Raw genomic sequence first — 22,439 nt, 5'->3', positions numbered from 1 at the left:
AAGCAAGACCAACACCAATTAAATCATCCCAGCCAGGGCTTTGTCAAGCCAGGCCTTAAAAACCTCTAAAGATGGCGATTCCACCACCTCTCTAGGTAACCCATTCCAGTGCTTCACCACCCTCCTAGTGAAATAGTTTTTCCTAAAATCCAACCTAAACCTCCCCCACTGCAACTTGAGACCATTGCTCCTTGTTCTGTCATCTGCCATCACTGAGAACAGCCTAGCTCCATCCTCTTTGGAACCCTCCCTTCAGGTAGTTGAAGGCTGCTATCAAATCCCCTCTCACTCTTCTCTTCTGCAGACTAAATAAGCCCTGTTCCCTCAGCCTCTCCTTATAACTCATGTGCTCCAGCTCCCTTGGCTTTAAAAATTAGTTTGCTTCATCAGTTGAGAGAGAGCAGCAGATTATTATTGCAGTTGCTTGCTTTCAAATATGTACAGGCAGCTGGCTGGAATAAATGGAACCTCTTAATATGCTTTTTAGATTGCCTCACATTTATATTAGTTCCTTTCACCAACTAGTAAAATAATATAGTTATATTTAAGAGTTTAACAGCAGCAGTGTTCAACAATAGATAAAAGAGAACGTGAAGAAGAATCCTATATCTGATATTAACAACTAGTGGAATTTCAGGAGGCAGACTGAATGGAACTGGAATTTGGGTAGCTCTAATAACTCTGTTGTAAACCCCTCTAACTCCCATGCAGAATATCATGGGAACTGTAATGGTCATGTATAGTCAAGTTGATTTTTTGTGTGGGGTGGGAAAGCCCAAAAGAAAGTAATTGTTTATCAATATGGAGCCAAATTCCCCACTAGCCTGAATGTGTACCAACTTAAGTGACATCAATACTAGTCTTTACTGCAGTATGTGGACAGCAGATTCCGCAGTAGTTAATACAGGTAATTTATTTTCATTTTTTATTTAGTAAATGAATTATTAGAAGATACAAACGTGGCTATAATTAATTGCAACCTATAATTTGTTTTTTATCTTTTCGGGGAAAGTAAGAGGGAAGATAACATTTTAAGGTGACCCATATCAAATACTTATATATTACCATATATAGATAGGTATATTATCATGCCATTTATAGTATAAGGAAAAAGCAAGTGGTATGGTGATCATATACAGATTAATGCTGTATGTCTTTTTTTAAGCTGTATTTATAAGTATTTTAACATTTATAATTTTGGATTTAGTTTTAAGTTTTATTGTGATACTTATTGGTTTTTGCACATTGGCCCACAGCTAAGTCATGGAATCACAAAAATGTAGAGCTGGAAGGGAGCTTGAGAGATCATCTAGTCCAGCCCCCCCCATGCTGAGGCAGGACCAAGTAAACCTAGACCATCCCTGGCAGGCGTTTGTCCAACTTGTTCTTAAAAACCTCCAATGATGGGGATTCCACAGCCTCCCTTGGAAGCCTATTCCAGAGCTTAACTACCCTTAGAGCTAGAAAGTTTTTCTTAATAATCTAACCTAAATTTCCATTGCTGCAGATTAAGCCCACTGCTTCTTGTTCTACCTCCAGTGGACATGGAGAACAATTGATAGCTATTAATAAACTTTCTCTGCCATACCAGTTATGTATATTACTACAGTACCATAACTATTCAGCATACTTCATCTGTTGTATAGTACCAGGCACACTAACTGTGAAAGTTATCTGTATTAAATAACCAAATTCAATAAAACAACAAAACATCTGTTCATTTTGGAGAAGGGAAATATAGTAGTTTGAAGATTTTTTTAAAAAAGAGAAGCATCATTACAATTTTACAGAGTTTGTCTATGGTAAGAAACAAAACTCAAGAAGTTCTAACACCGTGGAAGGCTAAATTATTTAAGAAACTGTACTGCTCATTGTTACATCCTCCTGTTACTTAGTTTTAGGATTTACATGTATACTGATTTCCTAATGTCATTTGTTTGAACATATAGTTTTTATATTTTAACTTATTAATTTTGAAAAGACAAACACTCAGCACAAATATCTTAATTGTACTGATTCATTGTCTGTTTTTATTGCACTTACTACAATACAGTAACTTCTATAAAGAATTCCTGAAGTTTGCATTTTGCTTCTTTCACAATTATTGCATTGTTACTACCTCACTGAAACATCCACAGGAGACTAAAATATCACTTGCTGTTAGTTTGACAAAAGAACCCTTTAACAGAAACCTAATCTGAGCTCTCTCTTACAGATACAAGACAGAGGTTAGTTAGATGACAGGTTTTCCTAAAAAGGATGTTAGAGACACTTGTTGACTAGGTACAACTAGTTATTATAAAAGTAGCTGCAAACTAAGCTCTTATTTTCCTATAAGCACTGATGAAGCCCAACTCCTCTGCTCAAAGTTTGGGAGAAGAAAGCTACACAATGGAGACTGTTACAAAGGACTTTTTAAAAACCAGCTTATTTAATTTTACCTTACTACAAAAACCCATGCTGCATGCTCCTCCCTGCCTCCCAAAGAGCCACAAAGTGTTCCATGTCATTTCAACTGTAGAAATTAACTTAAATTTGCTTGGTAGAGACTTGAAAGGGTTAAACAGTTGGAGACTTGGAAGGTCTGGTGAATTTGTCCACAAGTCTGGGAGAGCGGGGAGAGAGAGAAGTCGCTGTGCACAGATGCAGTAAGTCTGCTAGTGAATATGCTCTGGCCCATTAAGGGGGCTCTTTGTGTCACTGTAACCATATCCTTCCTGCCCGATCTTCTTTATGACTTTGGGTAGTAGGAGAAAGGCATAAAGTAAACTTTGAGACCAAGGCATGAGATAATTCTGGAGGAACCCTGGCTGGCACCTGCTCTGGAGCAGAAGAAAGGGTATTTGTTGTTCTTGTTGGTGGCCAACGGATTTATCATGGGGAAGGCTCATCTCTAAGAATAGAGTCTTTCAGCTACCAACCCTGACTGGCTGAGTACTGTCCATTGAGGTAATCTGTGAGATTGCTGTTTATTCTTCAAATGATTGCACATGTCCATTCCACTATAGGTGTACACACACCCTGTACAAAGATATTGGAAATTCTCCCCTGCCCCCCAGCAGTACCCAACCAGCTGGCTTGAGTGCCCTGTTGCCACACACCACTGTATGCTGGTATAAGAGAGTGGAGCTTCTTCCCCCAACCTGCCTCAGTTCCTTCTTACTGCCAGTGACGGCTGTTGGAGCGATCCAGGCTTGTTAATTCAAGTGCTTCCCTCACTCTTTTCTGCTTATAGATCCTGTTTGTTGTAAAATAGTAGTTTGTCAGTTTTAGACAGTTTTAGTGCTAGTTTTCTGGTTTTGGTCCCTTTTTGACCACCTTTTTTCTCTTTTGGTACCAGAATGGTGCAGCATTCATTGGGGTTTAAGTCCTGCTGAACCTGTGTGAAACCCATGCTGGTCAGCAACCTGCACCCAGCCTGCTTGAAATGTTTGGGGGAATCCCACATTAGTGACAAATGTCACATTTTTAAAGCATTCAAGCCCCACTCAAAAAAAAGATAGGGCAGTGAGGCTTAAGTGCTTCCTTATGGAGGCAGCATTTTGCTTCCCTCAGAGTCGTCACATGGGGAAAGCGCCCCAAGTAAATCAACTTTGGTACAGAGCCACCGGAGGTGTCTTTGGCTCCTTGAGACTGTTCCTTGGTACAAACGAAAAAGTTTAGGCCTTCTGAAGGCTCAGTTCCTCTCTTGACTTAGTTGCAAAGCCAGACAAAGGCAGAGACTTGACAAAAAATTTGGGCAAGAGACACATCCCCCTAGAAAGCTTGTCACCTCCCAGGAGGGGATAACAGCCTCCAGAGCCGGTGCCAGGTCTGACAAGACTGTCCCCTGAATGACACTTGGCCAGCAGACAGTGCTGATCCCAACCCTCCTGGAGGTGTATGCATCTGCATGAGTCTTACTCAGCCTCTTGGTACTAATATCGCTGGCAGTGGAAGGTGTGCAGCTGGTACCTACTTCTGTTGCTCATACCTCACCATATCGAGGTCCTACAGTGCCACTACCCAAGCCTTTGCAAAAGTCCGTGTTGATGAGAAGAAAGCCTCCCATAATTTTCCCAGTACTGCCATCTCCAGGCTCCGGTTAGCTCTTCCCGGTCCCATCTGGATCTGCCCCTCCACTGGCAGAAGCATCTGACTCTTTTTCCTTAGACTCAGAGGTGTGGTGCTCTGTATCCCACCCAGGATGGGGAACATAAGTCATTGGGACCATGGGGCATACAGCATCCCCAGCATTGCATACAGCATCCTACAGCATCCTCTTCTAAGGCTCAATGGGCTGAGCAAGGATGGGTTCCAGGCCCATATCAGTAGCCATTCTGGATGCCATGGGACGGTCCCTTCCAGCTAGGACCTCCCCTCAACCATCTTGCTTGCTGAGCGTGCACCAGAGGCATTGGTACCAAAAAAAACATCATTCCCTGGTACCCAGTACTGAGACTAGTACTGAGCAGCCAGAAGCCACTCAGGCACCTTCCCTACCACAAGCCACAGACCAACCAACACCTCAGATGCATGTTGCATCCTCATCACCCAGATGAGGCTGTTGAGCCATCCAAGTGACTCACCACTGCCAGGGGACCACACTGGTCATCAAGATCTTTTTAAAAGAGTGGCCTCTGTACTTGACATGCAAGCAGAAGACGTGCGTGAAAGCTCTCACAAGTTGGTGGTCATCCTAGTATCAGCAACCCCAGTCAGGGTAGCTCTACCAATTAATGAAGCCATCCTGGAACCAGTCAAGGCTTTTTTGGCAGACACCCTCCTCCCTGCCCCCCACAGCAAAATGAGCTGAAAGGAGGTACTTCATCTTCTCTAAGGCATATGAACATTTTTACTCTTACTCCATTGCCCTGCCCCCTGGGTCTCTTGTGATGATTTCTGCCAATGATCAGGAAAGACAGGGGCAACAAACTTCCACGCCGAAAAGCAAAGACTCAAAGAAGCTGGATCTGTTTGGTTGCAAGCTTTCTTCTTCAGGAAGCCTGCAACTCAGGATTGCAACCCACACACTCTTGTGAGTTGATATGACTTCACCATCTAGGAAAACATTATAAAATCTAAAGACATCTACCAGAGGACTGTAGACAAGAATTTGCAGTAATGGTGGATGAGGGTAACAGGACTGCCCTCCAGGAGGGTTTGGATAGTGCAGACTCGGTTGTTCAAACTGGCAAAAGCTATTACTATGAGAAAGGAGTTCATGGTTGCAGTCATCTGGTCTACCTCTAGTGGTCTAACAGACTATCTAGAATCTTCTTTTCCAGCGTCCCTCACTGTTTTCAGAGAAAATGGACATCAGGCTTCATAGCCATAAAGTTTTTAAGGCATCATTCAAATCCCCTTGGATCTATACTCCAACATAAAAAATAAAACAGTATCATCCACAGCAACCACACAAATACCAGGATGCACCTTGATCCCAAGATCCACTCAGAAAAAAGGGCTGAGATTACAGGAGGTGCCCTCCACCACCCTCCTCTTCAGCCTCAATGAGCTCATTCCATTCAGCCACCTCATCCAAACAGGCATTTTGATGGGTTTGTTGAGGACAGTGTACTGGTCACCGTGGCTCCATTTGTTCCCCATTGTTTGTTTATCAATTGCTTATCCCACTGCCTAAATGCTTGGGCCCACATAGCATCAGTTCATTTCTGCCTCACCCCAACCGCTTTCCCCATCCCTCTTCATTCTCACAAGATTGCCCTTCAACAGGAGATCCAATGTTGTCTTCAGGCCATAGAGAAAGTCCCGTTGTACCTCAGGGAAAAGGGCTTCTATTCCTGCTACTTCCTGATCCCCAAGACAAAGAGAGTCACATGCCTATTTTAGATTTAAAAGACTGGTACACTACCCTCAGTTTAAAGGATGCTTAACTCCATGTTGCAATATGCTATGACGGTGGAAAGTTTCTTAGATTTGTGGTGATCCTAGTAAATTGAGACAAATCAATCCTGAAATAGGCAAAGACAATGGAATTCATCGAGGCAGTCTTAGATGCCATGAAGGTTAAGGGCTTGCTTCCACAAGCCAGGTTTGAAACTTTATGGGACCTAGTGCTGCGACTGAGAGCATATCCTCTCACAACAGTGGAAGCACTAAGTGGAAGCACTTCTCCATTTGGTCTGGCAGGAAAGGGGTCTCTTGAGGACCTTTAGCTGGATTGTCTTCTAAAACAGAGTTTGGCTATTAGCTCTATAAGGGTGCAGCTTGCAGCATTTCTGTGGCAATTACCTCAGCCAGAAGGGTGGATGAGTTGAGGGCTCTATCAGAGTCTGTCCAGAACAAAGGAATTGAGGCAGGCGCGAGTGGCTCCCCTCTCTTACACCAGCACACAGTGGTGGGTGGCAATAAAGGGTTCTCAAACCATCCCCAACAGGTACTGCTGAGGGAAAAAAATCTCTGTATGCATGGGACATGCACACCCACGGTAGATGGGACATGTGCAACACATCTCAAAGAACAACAGTTACGGAAAGAGAGGTATCACACTCTGGAGTGGCTCACAAGCAACACTACCAATCTCAGGGCAGACTGTTAAGAAGCAGGGCACAAACCCCAAACAGGTTGAGCGTTCTCTACTTAGATTTCACCAACCAAGTAACGAGTGTAAACTCCTCAGACACCATATAACCTTAACATGTAACCACAGACATTCTCACTGGGCGTTCCTATTTACCATGCAACCCAGACACTGACAGATGATCACTTTACACCAAGGATCACAAACTATTCCGGTTACGGCCAATCCCAAAGAATCAGTCACTTACCTCAGGTCAATATGCTCCCCGCTCCCCCAGGCTAGAGGGGCCGCGGCTCCCCACAGCTGCCTGCACAGCTCTCACCTGATCCAGGCTCTGGCTGTGGGATGGGGAGTACAGCCCAGCCATGGTAAGAGCCGTGTGGGCAGCTGTGGCCCCTCCACCTGCCCTGGGTGGTGGGGGGCCTGGCAGAGCGGGACACGGGTTAGGGGCAATGCCAGGCAGGTGTAGGGTCTGTGGCTCCCTACTGCTGCCCCACACAACTCTTACCATGGCTGGGCTGCCGACCCACTTTGGGGTCCCAACCCACGGTTTGAGAACCACTGAATTAGAGCACTGCCAGCACCCAGCGGCCCCCTGCTGGGTGTGGCTTATGATTATTGTGACATTTGAACAATAACGAGGGTTTAACAAAAGAACCTTGAAACATGGCTCTTAAAGCAGCTCCCTAAAACCAGGCTTGGGCACAGAGACGCTTCACAGCAAAAGCCTATTTAGACAAATTGGTGACAGCACCTTTACCATAGTTCTGTTCAGCATGCACCACTGCAACCTGGCTACTGCCTCTAGTACTACCGTTATATGTCTAAACAAGGCACCTGATATACCTGCCCTCCCTGGAACTACAGAGACAAATGGGTTCAGGCTGTTTCTAGATCGTGTTCTGTGACCCTACTACTATGTCTGCCTCCCTACATGTGATCTGACCACACCACGGGCAGGCAGCTGGGGAGAGGTAATTTTAAGGACTAACAAACAGCAAAGCGCTCCCTCCTGCCTGGGCGTTTTGCTGCCAGCTGCACAGCCAATGGTTCAGCAGTGAGGGCAGCCATGCCTCCTGCTTCCTTTAGCAGTCCTACAGAAGGATACCTGCGCAGTCTGCACCCCTCGCCCACTGGAACACATTGTCAGGCCCTCTTCCCCACAGGTTTCCCCCACCCCCACCTCCCCCCCAACATGCCATTTGAGCCGGCTGCATGACATTCAGCTGGTCCACCTTTAAACCGCGCCCAGAGATTGCCTGTACGTTTTTGCTTCATGTAATCCACTTCTGCACCCTCACGGCCCAGCCCAACACCACTTGCTGCCACCTGGGTGGGGGTTGGGGGGGGGGGGCGGGCGAGGATTCCACTCTTGTTCCACAACTAAACTGGGGCAGGGCCTTCACAGAGCCATGAGCGGGGGGGTCTCTCGCTTTCTTGCTCGCTCACACCCACACCCTGCCCCGACACCGATCCCTTTTGCTGCAAGAGTGCAGCACACTTGACACTCTGTGAGTTGAGTCTTACTGAGGCTCTGGCTGCAAATCTCCCTGCAATTCCTGATTTATGCACAGTTCAAGGTTTTTCAGCCCATCCTGTAGTATCCAAACAGTTCCTTGCATTTAGGATGAAAAAATCGGGACAGAGGGTGGGGGCGGTGACGGGATTTGGGGGGGAGGACATTGGAGAACATTTCCTACAAAACACCTGGAGCGTGGGGTTGTTTTTGTTTGTTTGTTTGGGGGTGGGGGTGGGGTTGGTAGGGTGACCATACATCCTGTTTTGGCTGGGACAGGCCCTTTTTTAAGCCCTGGCCTAGCCAGCCTTACTTTTTTGACAAACATGGGCATTTTCTTTTGCCACCGACATGCTAATCAGTTGGCAAGAGCAAAGTGGGCAAAAAGCACATTATTTCCAAAAAAGTGGGCTGCAATTGGAACCCCAGTAAGGCACAGAGGAACATTTAGGGAAGGGGGGGGGGGCAAGCGGCAAGGCCAGCCCTGCATGAGAGGGATGGTTCGGGAGAACAACTTGGGCCAAGCCAGCTCTGCATGGGCGGGTGGCAGGGATCTTGTGCCAGCCCCGAATGCAGGGGATAGAGCTGGGCCTTGGGCTGGCCCAGCCTGTGTGCGGAGGGGGGCCTCGGGCCAGCCCAGGGAGAGCAGCAGGGAGGCTTGGGTGGGAAAGGGGAGCCTCAGGCCGGTCCCACATGGGTGGGCAGCAGAGGGGTTTGGGCCAGTGGGAAGGGGGGGGGACCTTGGGCTGGCCCTGCTTGGGCAGCAGGGAGGGCTGGGAGCAGGGCTCATACCGGGACGGGGGGGCACCTTGGACCAGTTCCATTTTCCCTTTGGGAAAATATGATCACTCAGGGTGTGTGTGTGGGGGGGGTTCTTTGTCATTTCTCCCCCATCCCAAAGGTTTCCTTTGGGAGAGCTCACAGTGCAGCCTGCAGCAAAGGGCTGCCTACACACAAATGTTGTACTGCTTTAACTAGATCACTCTAGCACGGAGGCAGCTACCGTGGTAAAAGGTGCTTAGCCCCTTAAGGAAAGGTGTTATAAAGCACCTGAACACCAGCACTAGCCACACATGAGGGGTGTGCAGATTTAGCTATTTCAGAAGAAAAACCTACAGGGTTAAATCAGGCCATAAACTGTGTAGGCCAGGCCTCAGGCAAGCTAAACAGTGTCCCGCCTTGTGCTTGATGATTTCTAGCCAGGCTCAGTCTGGTGGGTGGAGACTTGGACAAGTTTGAAGCTCACTTCTGGGGGGAGGAGAGGAAAGACTCTTTCTCCCCCGCACTTTTGGGGACGTCACCGCATAAGAGCCTCGCCACCATGGGCTACTGGCCAGCCCTGTGATCAATTCCTCTTTCCACAATCAAACCTTCAACTGTAAAGGGAAATGCTTCGTCTCTCAGACCTAGAGCTTCAGTGAGCGAGCGAGCGAGCAGGCAGCTTCTCCCTTCTGCAGCTTGAGTCAGGTAATCCCTCCCTGTACCACTACTTGAGAGTTGGCTCAAAACTCAGTAAAGGTGGTTTGGCTTGTAAGGGGCTAGGTGTGGCGGATGGGGATGAATATGATGTTCTTTTTGGGTATATAGTTCTCGGTCACTCAGTGCTAATGACACTCCCTAAGGCATAAAGTATCAGGAAGTAGCCGTGTTAGTCTGTATCCACCAAAACAACATGGAGTCCAGTGGCACTTTAAAGACTAACAGATTTATTTGGGCATAAGCTTTCGGGGGTAAAAAAACCCCTCAGTTCTTCAGATGCCCTTAGGGCCGGTGCAAGGAAGTTTCGCGCCATAGGCACCCCTCCCCCCGCAACAGCTTCCCCCAGCTCGGGGAGCCGTGCAGCACCTCCCCACCCCAGCTCACCTCTGCTCCGCACAGGGGCGGCTCTAGGCACCAGCAAAACAAGCTGGTGCCTAGGGCGGCAAAATGTAGGGGGCGTCCCCTGTCGCCGGGGAGGGCGGGAGGCTGGGCCGGCGGACCTGCCGCAGACTTGCCTGCGGCAGGTCGACCGGAGCCCGGGACGAGCGGACCTGCTGCAGGCATGACTGCGGAGGGGGCACTCATCCCGCGGCTCGGCTGGACCTCCCGCAGGCATGCCGGGGAAGGGCGGCGCAGCGCACCGCGCTGCGTGGGGCAGTGTGATTTCTAGAGCCGCCCCTGGCTCCGCATCCTCCCCGAGCATGCCGTCCCGACTCTAATTCTCCTCCCTGGGAGGCGGGAGAAGTAGAGCAGCGAAACTACTGGTGTCAGTCACTGACAACCCTCTCCCCCCTACCCCTGTGCGCATAGTGTGGTATAGAACCAGCATAACCAATCTACAGCATTGTGAGCCGGAATTGCTGCAGTGCTACACTCTGTGGCTGCCAAAACAACCCCTTGGGCCCGTAGGCAGCAGATTGTAACATAGGGCAGCCCAGGGGGTTGCTCTAACTTCAGTAGGGACTGGGATAAAGGCCATTTTTATCCTCCCAGAGGGCTTGGTTCCGATCAGGAATGTAACAACTTAGAAATGCATCTAGCTCCTATACTTTGCTGCCTCCTTGAGGAGCTTTTAAGCCAGGACAGTAAAAAATAACTCGTTTCCTCAAAAACTCTGACTGCATTTTCAGGTCCCATTTTGTGTACTTCAGGGTGTGGGCTGTGACCCCCGCCCAAGGAATTAACATTCCCACTTTGCTCAAAGGGAAAGGGTTTCACTGAATCAGGCCCCACACCAAGGGGCTCTTAAGAGATCAGCTAAAAATAAAAGAACATTAAAAAGTATTTGTACAGCCTTAGAGTTGCTTTTGCAAAAGAATTTAGGGGGCTGTTAATTGCATAGGTAGCAGATACCCATCGCGCTCTCATATCTATTCCAGGGTCTTGCGGTTTACTTAAATGTGTGAATTTGTTCCCCATTTCTTTTTAACCCCTTATCACCAATCTCTCCCACCCCCCACTAGCCTGCTGTCCCTTCTTTGCCCTGCCCTTCACAGGAATTGGACCATCTTTCTCCAATCCTACGCTCACCCCTGCTTAACTTGCCTTTTTGCTGCAGGCTGCTCTCTTGAGCCACTCTAAAGATTCTTCTGTCTTTAAATCTGAATTCACAGCACATCCCTGAAGTAGGTAGGAGCCTGGAATAGCCACTATGGAACTGGATCTCAGCTGTGTAGAACCCTGCCTCCACTGACCTGGCATGAGAGAGCAGAATTTACCTTTCATAGTGTGGTACGGAAATGTTTGTGGCTATTATTTGTACTTACAAATTTTCCTTGACATATTTTGAGGCACCTGATGTTATTCTTTAAATGTCTTTTCTGTTGTCTCAGTTTGCTTGAGGGACCTTTTATAAATATTTATTTGAAGGATTGTTAAATTTCTATTTTCTCGCTCTCGTATAATTTTGCACACTGCAGTTTTGGATGAGTTGTTTGTAATATAGGAATAAACGACACCAGTTTAAGGCACCTTTATGCCAAATGAAGTGTGTCTACACTAAGGAGGGGACAGGATTGTACCACTTTAAAGTATAATGGTATAAAGCAGTACAACTTATGTAGACAAGGCTCTAGAATGTGGTTTCGCTGATTTACATGATATAACCAGAGACCCACTGATTTACAAACTTTGCCAACTGACTGCAGGAGCAGGACAAGTAATTATTCTTGCTCACTTAAGCAAAGCAGCATTAAACAAGCTCTTAAGAGCCCTCTCTTAATGTGGCACTAGGTAAGGTACTGTCCAGAGAAGTGCATTATTGGGGAGAAGACAGAGTAAACAGACCTTTGTAAAGGTGAAGAGGTGGAATTCAGACCACACTGTAACAGATTTAATGCAGTAGTTAAAATTTTAATTATAATTCTGCCAGCCTTGTGTTGGCTGCTCTGTGGTCTATCTGAAATCTAGTTGTCAGAATAGTTTCAGTCCAGTGTTCAAGAAGAGAAATACTATCACAAATGGCCCCTTGAGGGCCATCTCAGCAAACACACCCAGTACCCAACAGGGTAAGTGATAACTCAGTGGTTTGAGCATTGGCCTGCTAAACCCAGGGTTGTGTGTTCAATCCTTGAGGGGGCCACTTAGGGATCTGGGGCAAAATCAGTACTTGGTCCTGCCTAGTGAAGGCAGGGGGCTGGACTCAATGACCTTTCAGTGTCCCTTACAACTCTAGGAGATAGGATATCTCCATATATATTATTATAATGGCCAAAAGCCTAAGCTATCTGTTCATCCCTGAAGCTTATCCCTCCACTGTGAAGCTTGGACAGCCACTGCCCCATGGAGGAACAGAGCCCTCAATCTGGCACCTTTTACCAGCTTCACAAGAAAAAAGTAAAGGGAGCAGGACAGGGGAGGGAATGGCTACTGCCCTGGTTTATGAATAAGAGATTCTCACATTCTTAGGTTTATTTTTCCACCCCTTTCATACAGGGGACTGAAAGGCAGAGCTAGATGGCAAACTCAGGTTTAGTTTAAATTCAGTAATTAGTCCCCCCCCCCCCAAAAAAAAGTGAGTGAACAAAATAGAAACAAATTGTTAAGCTATTTGTTATGGCTTTTCTCCCCTTTAGATCAGTTTCTGAGAAAGGATAAACTACTACTTCTACAAGAAAATGGGTATGTATTGCACTTCTTGGGTAATGGAATTTGCCTTAATACTTCCCTTTTGAATATAAAACATTTTATTTATCTAACATGTGGGACAAACTAGTGAATCTTTTCAGCAGCCCTGGGCCAATGGTAAGGAGGTGGTATCCTCAGTGAGCAGAAGGGAACAGACACAGTAGTTCAGTGATTTCCCCAAGAACATCAAGGAAATCAGTGGCACACCCATAACTAGACCTCAGCACTTGATCCCTAGCTTTTGCCTTCCTCTGAGTTTGCAGCATGGGGTGTAGTTCGCCTGCTGGGATCATTGGAGCACATCTCATCTGAACAAGCCCCTGCCCTTGCAGACTTAGGCACTGACAGCACGTTGACCTCTCCTGTTCACTACATTCTGTGCCCCAGGCATTCTCCTGAGGACTGAAATGCTTTAGTCTCGTTAACATCTCTGAATAATAGAGGAGTATCTAGGTCAGCATTTTTCACAGTTTGGGTTGCGATCCAGTACTAGATCAGGGCATGTAAGGCACTGGGTCACTCTGGTCAGCACTGCTGACCAGGCTGTTAAAAGTCCCGGTCAGCAGTGTTGCCCAGCTAAGGCAGGCTACTGCCTACCTGTTCCGACACCACGCTGCGCCCTAGAAGTGGCCCAAGAAGTGGCCAAGCACCAGCTCTGCAGTCCCATTGGCCAGCTGGGGGACGATGCCTGCGAGCAAGAGCCGTGTGGAGCTGCTTGCGCGCCTCTGCCTAGGAGCTGGACCTGCTGCTGGCTGCTTCAGGTAAGCGCGGTCCGCAGGGCTAGGACAGGCGGGAAACTTGCCTCTGCACCCTGGCTGTGCCACTGGCTGGGAGCCACTGGAAGGAAGTCCGTGTTACAACCTGCACCCCAACCCTGAGCCCCCCAAAACCTGGATCCCCTTCCTGTAGCCCAAACCCCTCATCCCTGGCCCCAAACCCAAAGCCTGAGCCCCCCCAACCCAGAGCCCCTCCTGCATCCCAAATCCCTCATCCCCAGCCCTCCAGCCCAGAGCCCTGATCCCCTCCTGCACCCCAAACCCCTGCCCCAGCCCAGGGCCCCCTCCTACACCCTGAAACCCTTATTCCATGCCCTACCCTACAGCCCTCATCCCAAGCCCCTGCTCCAGCCCAAGGCCCCCTCCCACACCCCAAACCCCTCACCCCCAGCTCCATTGGGTCACAATTTTTGAAAATTGGGTCCTCAGAAAGTCTGAAAACCAGTGATCTAGGTGAAATTTAATGTCTTGTGATATGCAGGAGGTCAGACCAGATGATGTAACAGTCACTTCTGGCCTTAACCTGTAGGAAACTATGAAGCTTCACACTGTCTACTAGTCTCTGAAGCTACTCCATACAGTCTCTTAGGTTTTGTCTACACTAGGATAAAAGGTGCATTGTCAGAAAGTTTTAGCTAACATGCTTGAGAAGTCTAGTGTAGACAAGCCACGCTGTCTTTAACACATTCTAAGATAGGTGGGTGAAGCCTGGCCTTCAACTCAATGCGATTAGTATATGTTGAAATCTAAACTGCCTTGTCTTCACTCGAGTTTTCAAACATGTTGTTAGCTAACATCACATATTTAACTCTGGGTCTAGACAAGGCTTTAAAGAGGACCGTAACACTAATTCAAAATGCATGTTGTAGTGAAATAAAGAGTAACCCTCCCTGAGTATGTGCTACTGACATACAATTTCATTTTCAGACTACAAAACGCTACCTTTGGCTGAATGGAACGAGTCTCATGTTAGATGCTGGCTAGAATCTATTGGAATTAAGAAAGAATATGTAGAAAAGCTCTGTGAAGAGGAAGTGACTGGCCCAGTGCTCAGAGAATTAGATGAACCTTTCCTCAAACGCATGGGTATGAAAGGAGGCCAAATCCACATCATAACACGGAAAAGAAATGAACTTTTGGAACATTTGCAGAAAAATGCAGGGGTAGGCTCAGCCCAAGCAGATAATCCCAGCATTAAGGCTTCAGAAGTGTTGGGTTCTGATATCACTACCAATGATGATAAAAAGAGAGTAAAAAACAGGAATTCAGCTGTGTCTGATGCACCAACTGAAGAGACAGACAGCGATTTAAAGGCCCTCACCATCAAACAGCGCGAAAGTTTTCATGTAACATCTTACCAGAAGGGATCTTCAGAAACAGACAACTCTGGGGCAGACGAGGAGACTGGTAAGGAGCACACAGAAAAAACAATGTCTACTTTTTGCCGGAGAGGAAGTAGAAAAAGTCATTCCTTACATGAAAATACAGTTGAATCATTAACTCTGAGCAAATTCAGGCAATTTAAAAATGAAGACATTAATTTTAAATACGTGAAAAACAGAATTCTTGCTCCGGAAACTGGAGTCATAGATTTGATCACCCCTTGCCATGAATACAAATCTTTTACAACTGCTGCGAAGCTAGACAGGCAACGACTGCAAGCAAAGTTTGCCTATGAAGTGATTAGATATGCCTCAGCCTGCATGAATGTTCGAACAAATGGCACGATACACTTTGGTGTAATGGACAGTGTTGAAGACAAGGGCTGGAAACACGGACAGATAGCTGGCATACCAGTAAGAGACAGAGACATCTATGTAGATGCATTAGATTACATTGAAAAATGTTTTCAACCATCTGAACAAGAAGCTGCAAGAAATTGCATTCACCCTCCTATTTTTACGGAAGTGATTCAGAAAGACTCTCAAGAACAATACTTTGTGGTAGAGGTTGACATTGAACCATCATCCAGTACAGTGAAGGGGAAGATCTTTCAAGTACGCTTACCTAGATTTAACGAACAGAGTAATAAGGTGAACTTCGACAAAATTCCAATTCTCTATCAAAGAGTGGGAACAAAGTCTGAGCCTGTAAAGAATGAAGAACTAGTGGCTTTTATTCAGGGTTTACAAGAGAAGGATGTCAGAAGGGAAAAGGCTGAGTCCTCCAGTAGCGAGGACCCTATGGAAATTTCTGAAAATTTAGGGCGTAAGTTATCAGTCCTATTCGCTGATGGCAAGAACTATATGAATGATTCTCTATTGTACATTCTTGTCACAAACAGATGTGGAAAAGAAGATCTGAAATCTGTCAACTTTTTAATGCGCATGAATATTTTCTGTGTGTTTGATTTTGATGAGGATTCTAATGTGTCAGGTTTATATGCCAAGTACAAAGAGCATCATGCAACAAATGTGCATTTCTTGCGAGATTATGCCAATGAAAACAAGATGAGCACCACTGAATTTCAAAAACATTTGGGCCTATTTGATCACACCAGCTGGATATTTTGCAATGGACGAAGTGACTTCCCTGGGAATGAAAAACCTTGTGATGAAGACACTTGGATTAGAACTAAAAAGAAGTACCTTAAGAAAGCCGTTTCTTTTATCTGTGATGAAATCCTTCCTAAAGGATTTTTGGTACTTTTCCTCCTCTTATCACCTGTGGAGAAGCCAATTGTAGACACCTTCCAGGAATTCTATACAGAAATGAATGGTATGGATTATATCATATGCATTGCAGAGTCCAAAGAAAATTATGAGAAATGGGCTAACCTAGCTCAGGCATCTTGTAATATTGAGACACTAGAACAGAGAAGCATTGTGGGCATGAAGATAAGTCACGTAGATGCCACTATTCAAAAAAAGCTGCCATCCGCAATATGTCCCAGACATTTACCAGTTTCCACAAGAGGTCTGTGTGCGCTTCCAACTCTGGAAGAAGAGAAAATGTTTTCCCTTGAAATATTGTGTGCAGATCAATGTGATGATATCAAACTGGATCTTCTGAGCACAAAAGAAATACAAGAGATAGAACGTACATTTTACCAAGGTAGAAAAGTCAGCTGGAAAAATTTCTGGCTTGCTGATAAAGGGAGCTGTGGAGAAGTCATTGAGCGGGAGGCCTGTGCAGAGGTTCATAAAATTTTAGATGACATTTTGCATGAGAACAGAACCAGGAGGTCTGTGGCTAAACTAAAAATATTTCATCAACCTGGAAGTGGAGGAAGCACCATTGCAAGGCAAGTACTATGGAAAAGAAGAAAGGATTTAAGATGTGCTGTGGTCAAAACTTCATATCCAATTGCCAGTGTCTCCAAGCATGCAGTTAATTTTAGAGAATATGATGAAAATGAAATGAAGAATTCTCTCCCAGTCCTCCTCCTTGTTGAAGACTATGATGAAGATTATCTGGATGAATTAAAAAAGCATTTAATGGATGTGATGGCAACTCGAAGAAGTCATTTTTCCAAGCCTTGTTTCATCCTCATGTGCTGTAAACGATCTAATGTCCCTGAAAAGCTATGCAAAGATTCTCCCCTCGATACAGTTGCCGTCACTCACAAACTGACAGACCAAGAGAAACACCTGTTTACAACCAAAATTGAAAAACTTAAAAAGCAGAAAGACTTCAAGCCTGAATTTATTCTTACGTTTGTCCTAATGAGTGAGGAGTTTAATGAAACATATGTGAGGGAGTTTGTAGAGCACCTGCTGCAAGGCATAGACCTTTCTTCCCCTGTTACTAATTTAATGAAGTATGTTGCTCTGCTCAATTTCTATGTACACAATTCATATATTTCATTATCACACTGTGAAGCTTTTCTAGGCCTGGGGGCATATACAGAAAAGAGAGTGAGAGAGTATGATTTCAAAAATAACTTAAGTGAACAGGCAAGAATTATTTTTATTGAATTAAGAGAAAATACCACCTGTATTTCATCTGTCCATATCATACATTACCTGGTTGCAAAAGAAATTCTGCATCAGCTCTCAGGAAGTCAGCCTCAGAGTCAAATTGCAATGAAACTTCTTCAGGAAAAAGTGCTTTTAAACCATAGATTTGGACGAGAAGAGTTCATGAAGTTCATCAGAGATTTGTTCATACGACGCGACAAGAAGAGCAGGGGAGACAATACTGACAGCCTCTTCTCTCCATTCATTGAGCATGTCTGTAAGGTTGAAAACTGTGAAAAAGCTATAGAGGTTTTAAAAACTGCATACGAATGCCTGGGAAAAGATGCCTTCTTTGCCCAGCAACTTGCTCGATTGCATTACAATTATGAAAAATTTGAGGATGCAGAATACTGGGCAGGGGTAGCCAAATCTCATTTGCCAAATGATTCTTTTATTTTGGATACAGAAGGTCAAGTGTATAGGAAATGGTTTAGTTTTACTGTGGACAAAAAGATGGATGAAGCCACTCCTAGTGAAGTCATTGAGATGATAGAAATTGCCCTTAAAGCTATGAAATGCTTCAGGGCTGCACAACAGGCTGCAAAGTCAGAGATCGACAGCATGAACAATGCTGGTTATTTTGGAGAGGTTGAAGTGGGATGTCGTCTACTAAAACTCCTGTCTACACTTGAGGTATTTCCCAGAAACACACAAGGGGAACATCCTGAGCTTGTGCGTTATTTGCTAACAGACTACATTCCTGAGGAAATTAAAAAACCCTGGGGAAAGCTCCACAGTCGTTTAAAAGGCTTACGCCAGAACATTTATAATGCTCTGGACTGGATTTCAGAAGATTTAAGTTATTTCCAAACAGATAAAAACCAGGAGAAACAAGATGAGGACGCAAAGGAGGAGAAGGAAGAACAAGTTTACAATCCCAGAAAGTGGTTGAAAAGGCAGTCTGAGGTATATGCTAAGTTCTTTACCTCAGAGTATCCTATGGGAGAAAACAATGCAGAATCCGAAACTCAACTCGTCAGACGTATGAACATTTATAAGTATGGTGGTGGCAGTGTCACTACTATTCTTTCATTTTTGACAGATTCAAAGGAGAAGAAGCCAGTTGAAAAGCTAGAAAAAATCATTAATTTTTATCCAGATGACCCACAGAAAGAAAGGCTAGAGGACATTGATCTCATCAATTACATTTTGTGTCACATCACACTAGCATGTTTATCTCCTAGATCTTCCAAACTTCTTCCTTTTCAGACACTTAGAGAACTCAGCAATAGATTCTTTAAACAGAGAAGAACAGCATTTCCAGCAAGTGCCTATTTTTTGCTCACCTTACTGTACTGGCCTGATGATGAATTAGACAAAGAACCTAATCCTGATAAAGACGATATTCTCATATCAGCTCTTCAGACTATGAAACGCATGCATGACATCAAGGTGAAAAATATTGCTCCACGAAAGAAAAAAATCTACACACATTTTTTCCTAGGAAAGCGCAGTGGTCTAAAAAAGATTACGCCCAAGACTAGGATTGACAAATTAATTGATGGCTCCCTAAATGATCGACGGAAGAAGTGGCAACATGGTTATGTGTGGAATATAGATAAAATACGTGATGTTCTTAAAAGGGTTTCAGGTTGGACAGAGAATGGAAAACTGTTTGTACAGGGTCATGTTGGACAGATTCAGATTGTAGCTTTACATTATGATTCCGTGCCTCATGGAAATGAAAAAGTGACATTTTATTTAGGATTTTCATTTAATGGGCTTGTTGCCCATGATATTCAACTCAATAAGTAAAGAAAAAAAACTCTTCCATAGAGTAAGGTACTTGGATGCATTAAATTGAGAGTACCCACTGTACTATTAGAACACTGTGCTAGTCTTGTTACATTCAGAAAACATTGTACATCAAGAAATCAAACTCTATGACACACAGGAAAAAAAACAAGCCCAAAGAATTGTGGGGAGAAGCATAATAAGCCTGCTTCAAGATCTACAAAGTTTGAAAACTTCTATTTTAGAAAACCTGTTACCATGAATCACAGTGACTGAATAATTATGGGTCCATTCACTTTTTAAGTTTGTTTTATCAGTGAAAAAAATTCGAGTGCACAACTCACTAGTGTATTAGTTACTGGTAAAACTAAAAAAATGCAAAAGAGAGAGAATGAGAAAGATCATTTGGGGTTATGAGGCAAAATCCACCACAAGACAAAGCAGGTGTTAATGTCAGTTTTATCCTTTCCTCCAAAATCCAGACAGTGGATTCCACAGTTGTTACATTAGGTAATTTATTTTGTTTCTTGGATGCATCAAAAGAATTGTAAAATAGAATATCATTTGTAATTGTGTTCTGTAGTTTGGTTTTAGTATTTTCCAAGACGAAGGAAAGAAAATAATTTTAAAGTGACTCATGTTGTACACATGAACAAAATATGTACATTAACTATTTAGCATACTTCATTCGTTGTATAGTACCACATATTGAATAACCAAATTCAATAGCACATCAACTCATTTGTCCATTTTTTTATAGAGGGGTGCAAGAAAAGTGGTGGGCAGGAAAAGTAAGCATTTGTTTACAAAAAAATTGCTGTAGTTTGCCAATCAAATTTTTAAAAAAACAGGTAAAGTAGGTGAAATAGTGGCTAATCTACCTTGGCAGCTTTCTTTTTAAATATATTAATAGTTTGTAGTAAAAAAAAACCCCTAAGCATCATTACCTTAGACAAACTTCGAAAAATTGTAAGACACTAAACATGAGCGGTTCTCACAACGCTAGGTTATGTTTTGTAGAAAGGGCACTGACTGATATATCACCTTCATGTTATGTGGTTTAGGACATGACTTATATGTTTACTGATTTCATAGTCTTATTTGAACATGAATCCTTTCTTTCTATTATCATTTACTAATGTTGAAAAGGCAAAGCCCTCATAAGTATTTTTACTGCACCAGTTCATTTTTAATGACGTATAATAAAGTAACAATACATTATTTTTGGAGTTTGTGTTTTGCTTCTTTTAATATTATTGTATTATTACTACTCACAAACTTCACTGTAAACAAATAGCATTTGCATATTGTCAGACTAAACAACCTTTTACATGAATCTCAACTTGTTTGAGTTCTTCAATGTAGACAGAAGATAAAGGGTAAATAGATGTACATTTTGCTAAAACACTCAACATCTGATGGCTCTAGCTGCAACCACTTAGTTCTGCAGTTCATTTGAAACTATTATCAGCCACTATTTTCCTATATACAAGGATTAAGCCCTACTTCTCTATTTAAAGTCTGGGGGAAGAGGAAAGTTACTTTTAAATTAAAACGGAAATTGTTAGAAAGAGGGCTGTTAAAATCGGCTGACGTTTTAAACTTAATATAACATCCATGTTACATATGAGAGATGACACAAAGCCTGAATTCATTAGTACAATTCAGTATTTAAATATGTCTACATCACAATCAAGTATAAATAATGCTAGACTCCGCTACATTGTTGAAAGAAGATTGATGCTGAATGCCTAATACCTGCAGGAAGTGGTGTTGTGCAGAAAATGCTCAAACTGATGCGCTGTCTCTCGGATTCAAGTAGACTTTATGGTTGTATTTGAAATTTGTTTCCCCGATATTTTTCTGCCTGCTGCACACAAAGCTATTAGATTTCCAAAATTAAGCATATGTAGTATCAGGGCAACATTGTGAAGGGCTAATTGAGAAGCTTTCTTGCTTGGATTTTCTCTCCCAATAATACTCCAAGCGGAAAAGCTGTAGGCTGTTGGAATATCTAACTTGATTACACCTGCTCTGCGTCTTTCAATCAGAAAGGGTTACTTATCTCATAGTAACTGATTCTTTGAGAGGTAGGCACATGTGGATCCCACTCATGGTATATGGACACCTTAGCACAGTAGTGAGGAACATTTTCACTCAATGTCCAGGAGGGGATTGTGCTCATGCTCCCCCTCCCAGTGGCATACAGAGTGCAGTGACCCCAACCACTACTCAGTTCCTTCACTGCCCAGAATCCAAAATACACAAGACTCTGAGCTGTGGGGAGGGAAAGCAGCTTGTGGAATTCATATGTATCAACATTTCAAAGAACCACAGTTACTATAAAGTAAGTAACAGTTCTTTCTTCTTTGAGTACTGTACATGTGGATCCCATTCATGGTGATTAGTTAGCAGTAATCTTAAATGGGATGGGAGGCAGGAGTTATTTAAAAAACAGATCGTAAAACCACCCTTCCTAAAAGGGTGAAGCGTTTACTAATGAATATTTTTTTTAAATGTATGAGCTGAAGTTCAGGAAGCTGCTCTGGAAACCTCCAGTATTAGCACTTGACTTAGACATGCAACAGATGTAATTTGCGCTTTATCAGAATAAGTCCAAATGTTTGACATGGTCTTTATCTTACTAACACTATATGCCATCCTAGTACAAATCAGATAGCCACTCCTTTGGATTTTGCTACCTCTAGCAATTAAAAATCTTGACGTTTTATGGAAAGACTAATAATAAAATAGTAAAATAATAATTTTCTAACATCCAAGTTATGTAATTTAGCTTCAGCTGGAGATAAATGAATTCTTGGAAGGAAAACTTGTAAATGAATAAACTGATTAATATGAAAATCTGACAATACTTTGGAACAAAGGATGGATGAGGTGTCATAGGTACTCTATTCATATGAAAAACTGTGGAGAGAGAGTTAATCATGAATGCTTGTAATTCACTTATCCTATATGCTGAGGTAACTGCCACCAAGAATGCCACCTTCATTGATAAGAAGTGTATTGGACAGCTTGATAAGATTCAAAAAGGGGGTTCCATTAGAGAAGCAAGCACTAGATTTAAATCCCATGTTGCAGCAATCTCCCCCCCCCCCCCCCGCTTTCCAGGAGGAAAACAAACCAAGCCCCTCAGAATTCTGCTCACTGATTAATGAGAGAAACCAAAGGTCCTTCTGTAGGCAGATGGAATGCTGATTTTGCTGCAAAATGTACCTTAACTGAAGCAAAAGATAGAACCACGTGTTTTAAATATAATAAATAATCCAAGGTTATTGGAATAGAACACCGAGAAAGAATGTGACCCT

At 43.9% G+C, this 22,439-nt stretch overlaps 1 protein-coding gene across 2 annotated transcripts; it reads left to right on the top strand.

The window, feature by feature from the left end:
- Positions 1–8,845: 8,845 nt before the first annotated feature.
- LOC120383283 (sterile alpha motif domain-containing protein 9-like) lies at positions 8,846–20,305 on the top strand. 2 transcript variants are annotated; one of them, XM_039501208.1, is made up of 4 exons: positions 8,846–9,506; positions 11,132–11,249; positions 12,593–12,638; positions 14,348–20,305. In XM_039501208.1, the coding sequence occupies exons 3-4, from the start codon at positions 12,635–12,637 to the stop codon at positions 19,132–19,134; spliced, it is 4,791 nt and encodes a 1,596-aa protein (XP_039357142.1). In that variant the 5' UTR covers positions 8,846–9,506; positions 11,132–11,249; positions 12,593–12,634; the 3' UTR covers positions 19,135–20,305. The 2 variants fall into 2 exon arrangements, with proteins under 2 accessions (XP_039357142.1, XP_039357143.1); XM_039501209.1 differs by lacking the exon at positions 8,846–9,506 and having other exon boundaries at positions 10,206–11,249.
- The last annotated feature ends 2,134 nt before the right edge of the window (positions 20,306–22,439 follow it).

This window comes from Mauremys reevesii, linkage group 15 (genome assembly GCF_016161935.1).
Source record: "Mauremys reevesii isolate NIE-2019 linkage group 15, ASM1616193v1, whole genome shotgun sequence".
NCBI lineage: Eukaryota > Metazoa > Chordata > Testudines > Geoemydidae > Mauremys > Mauremys reevesii.
The sequence above is the reverse complement of the archived record's forward strand: the minus strand, read 5'-3'. Positions and strand labels throughout refer to the sequence as shown.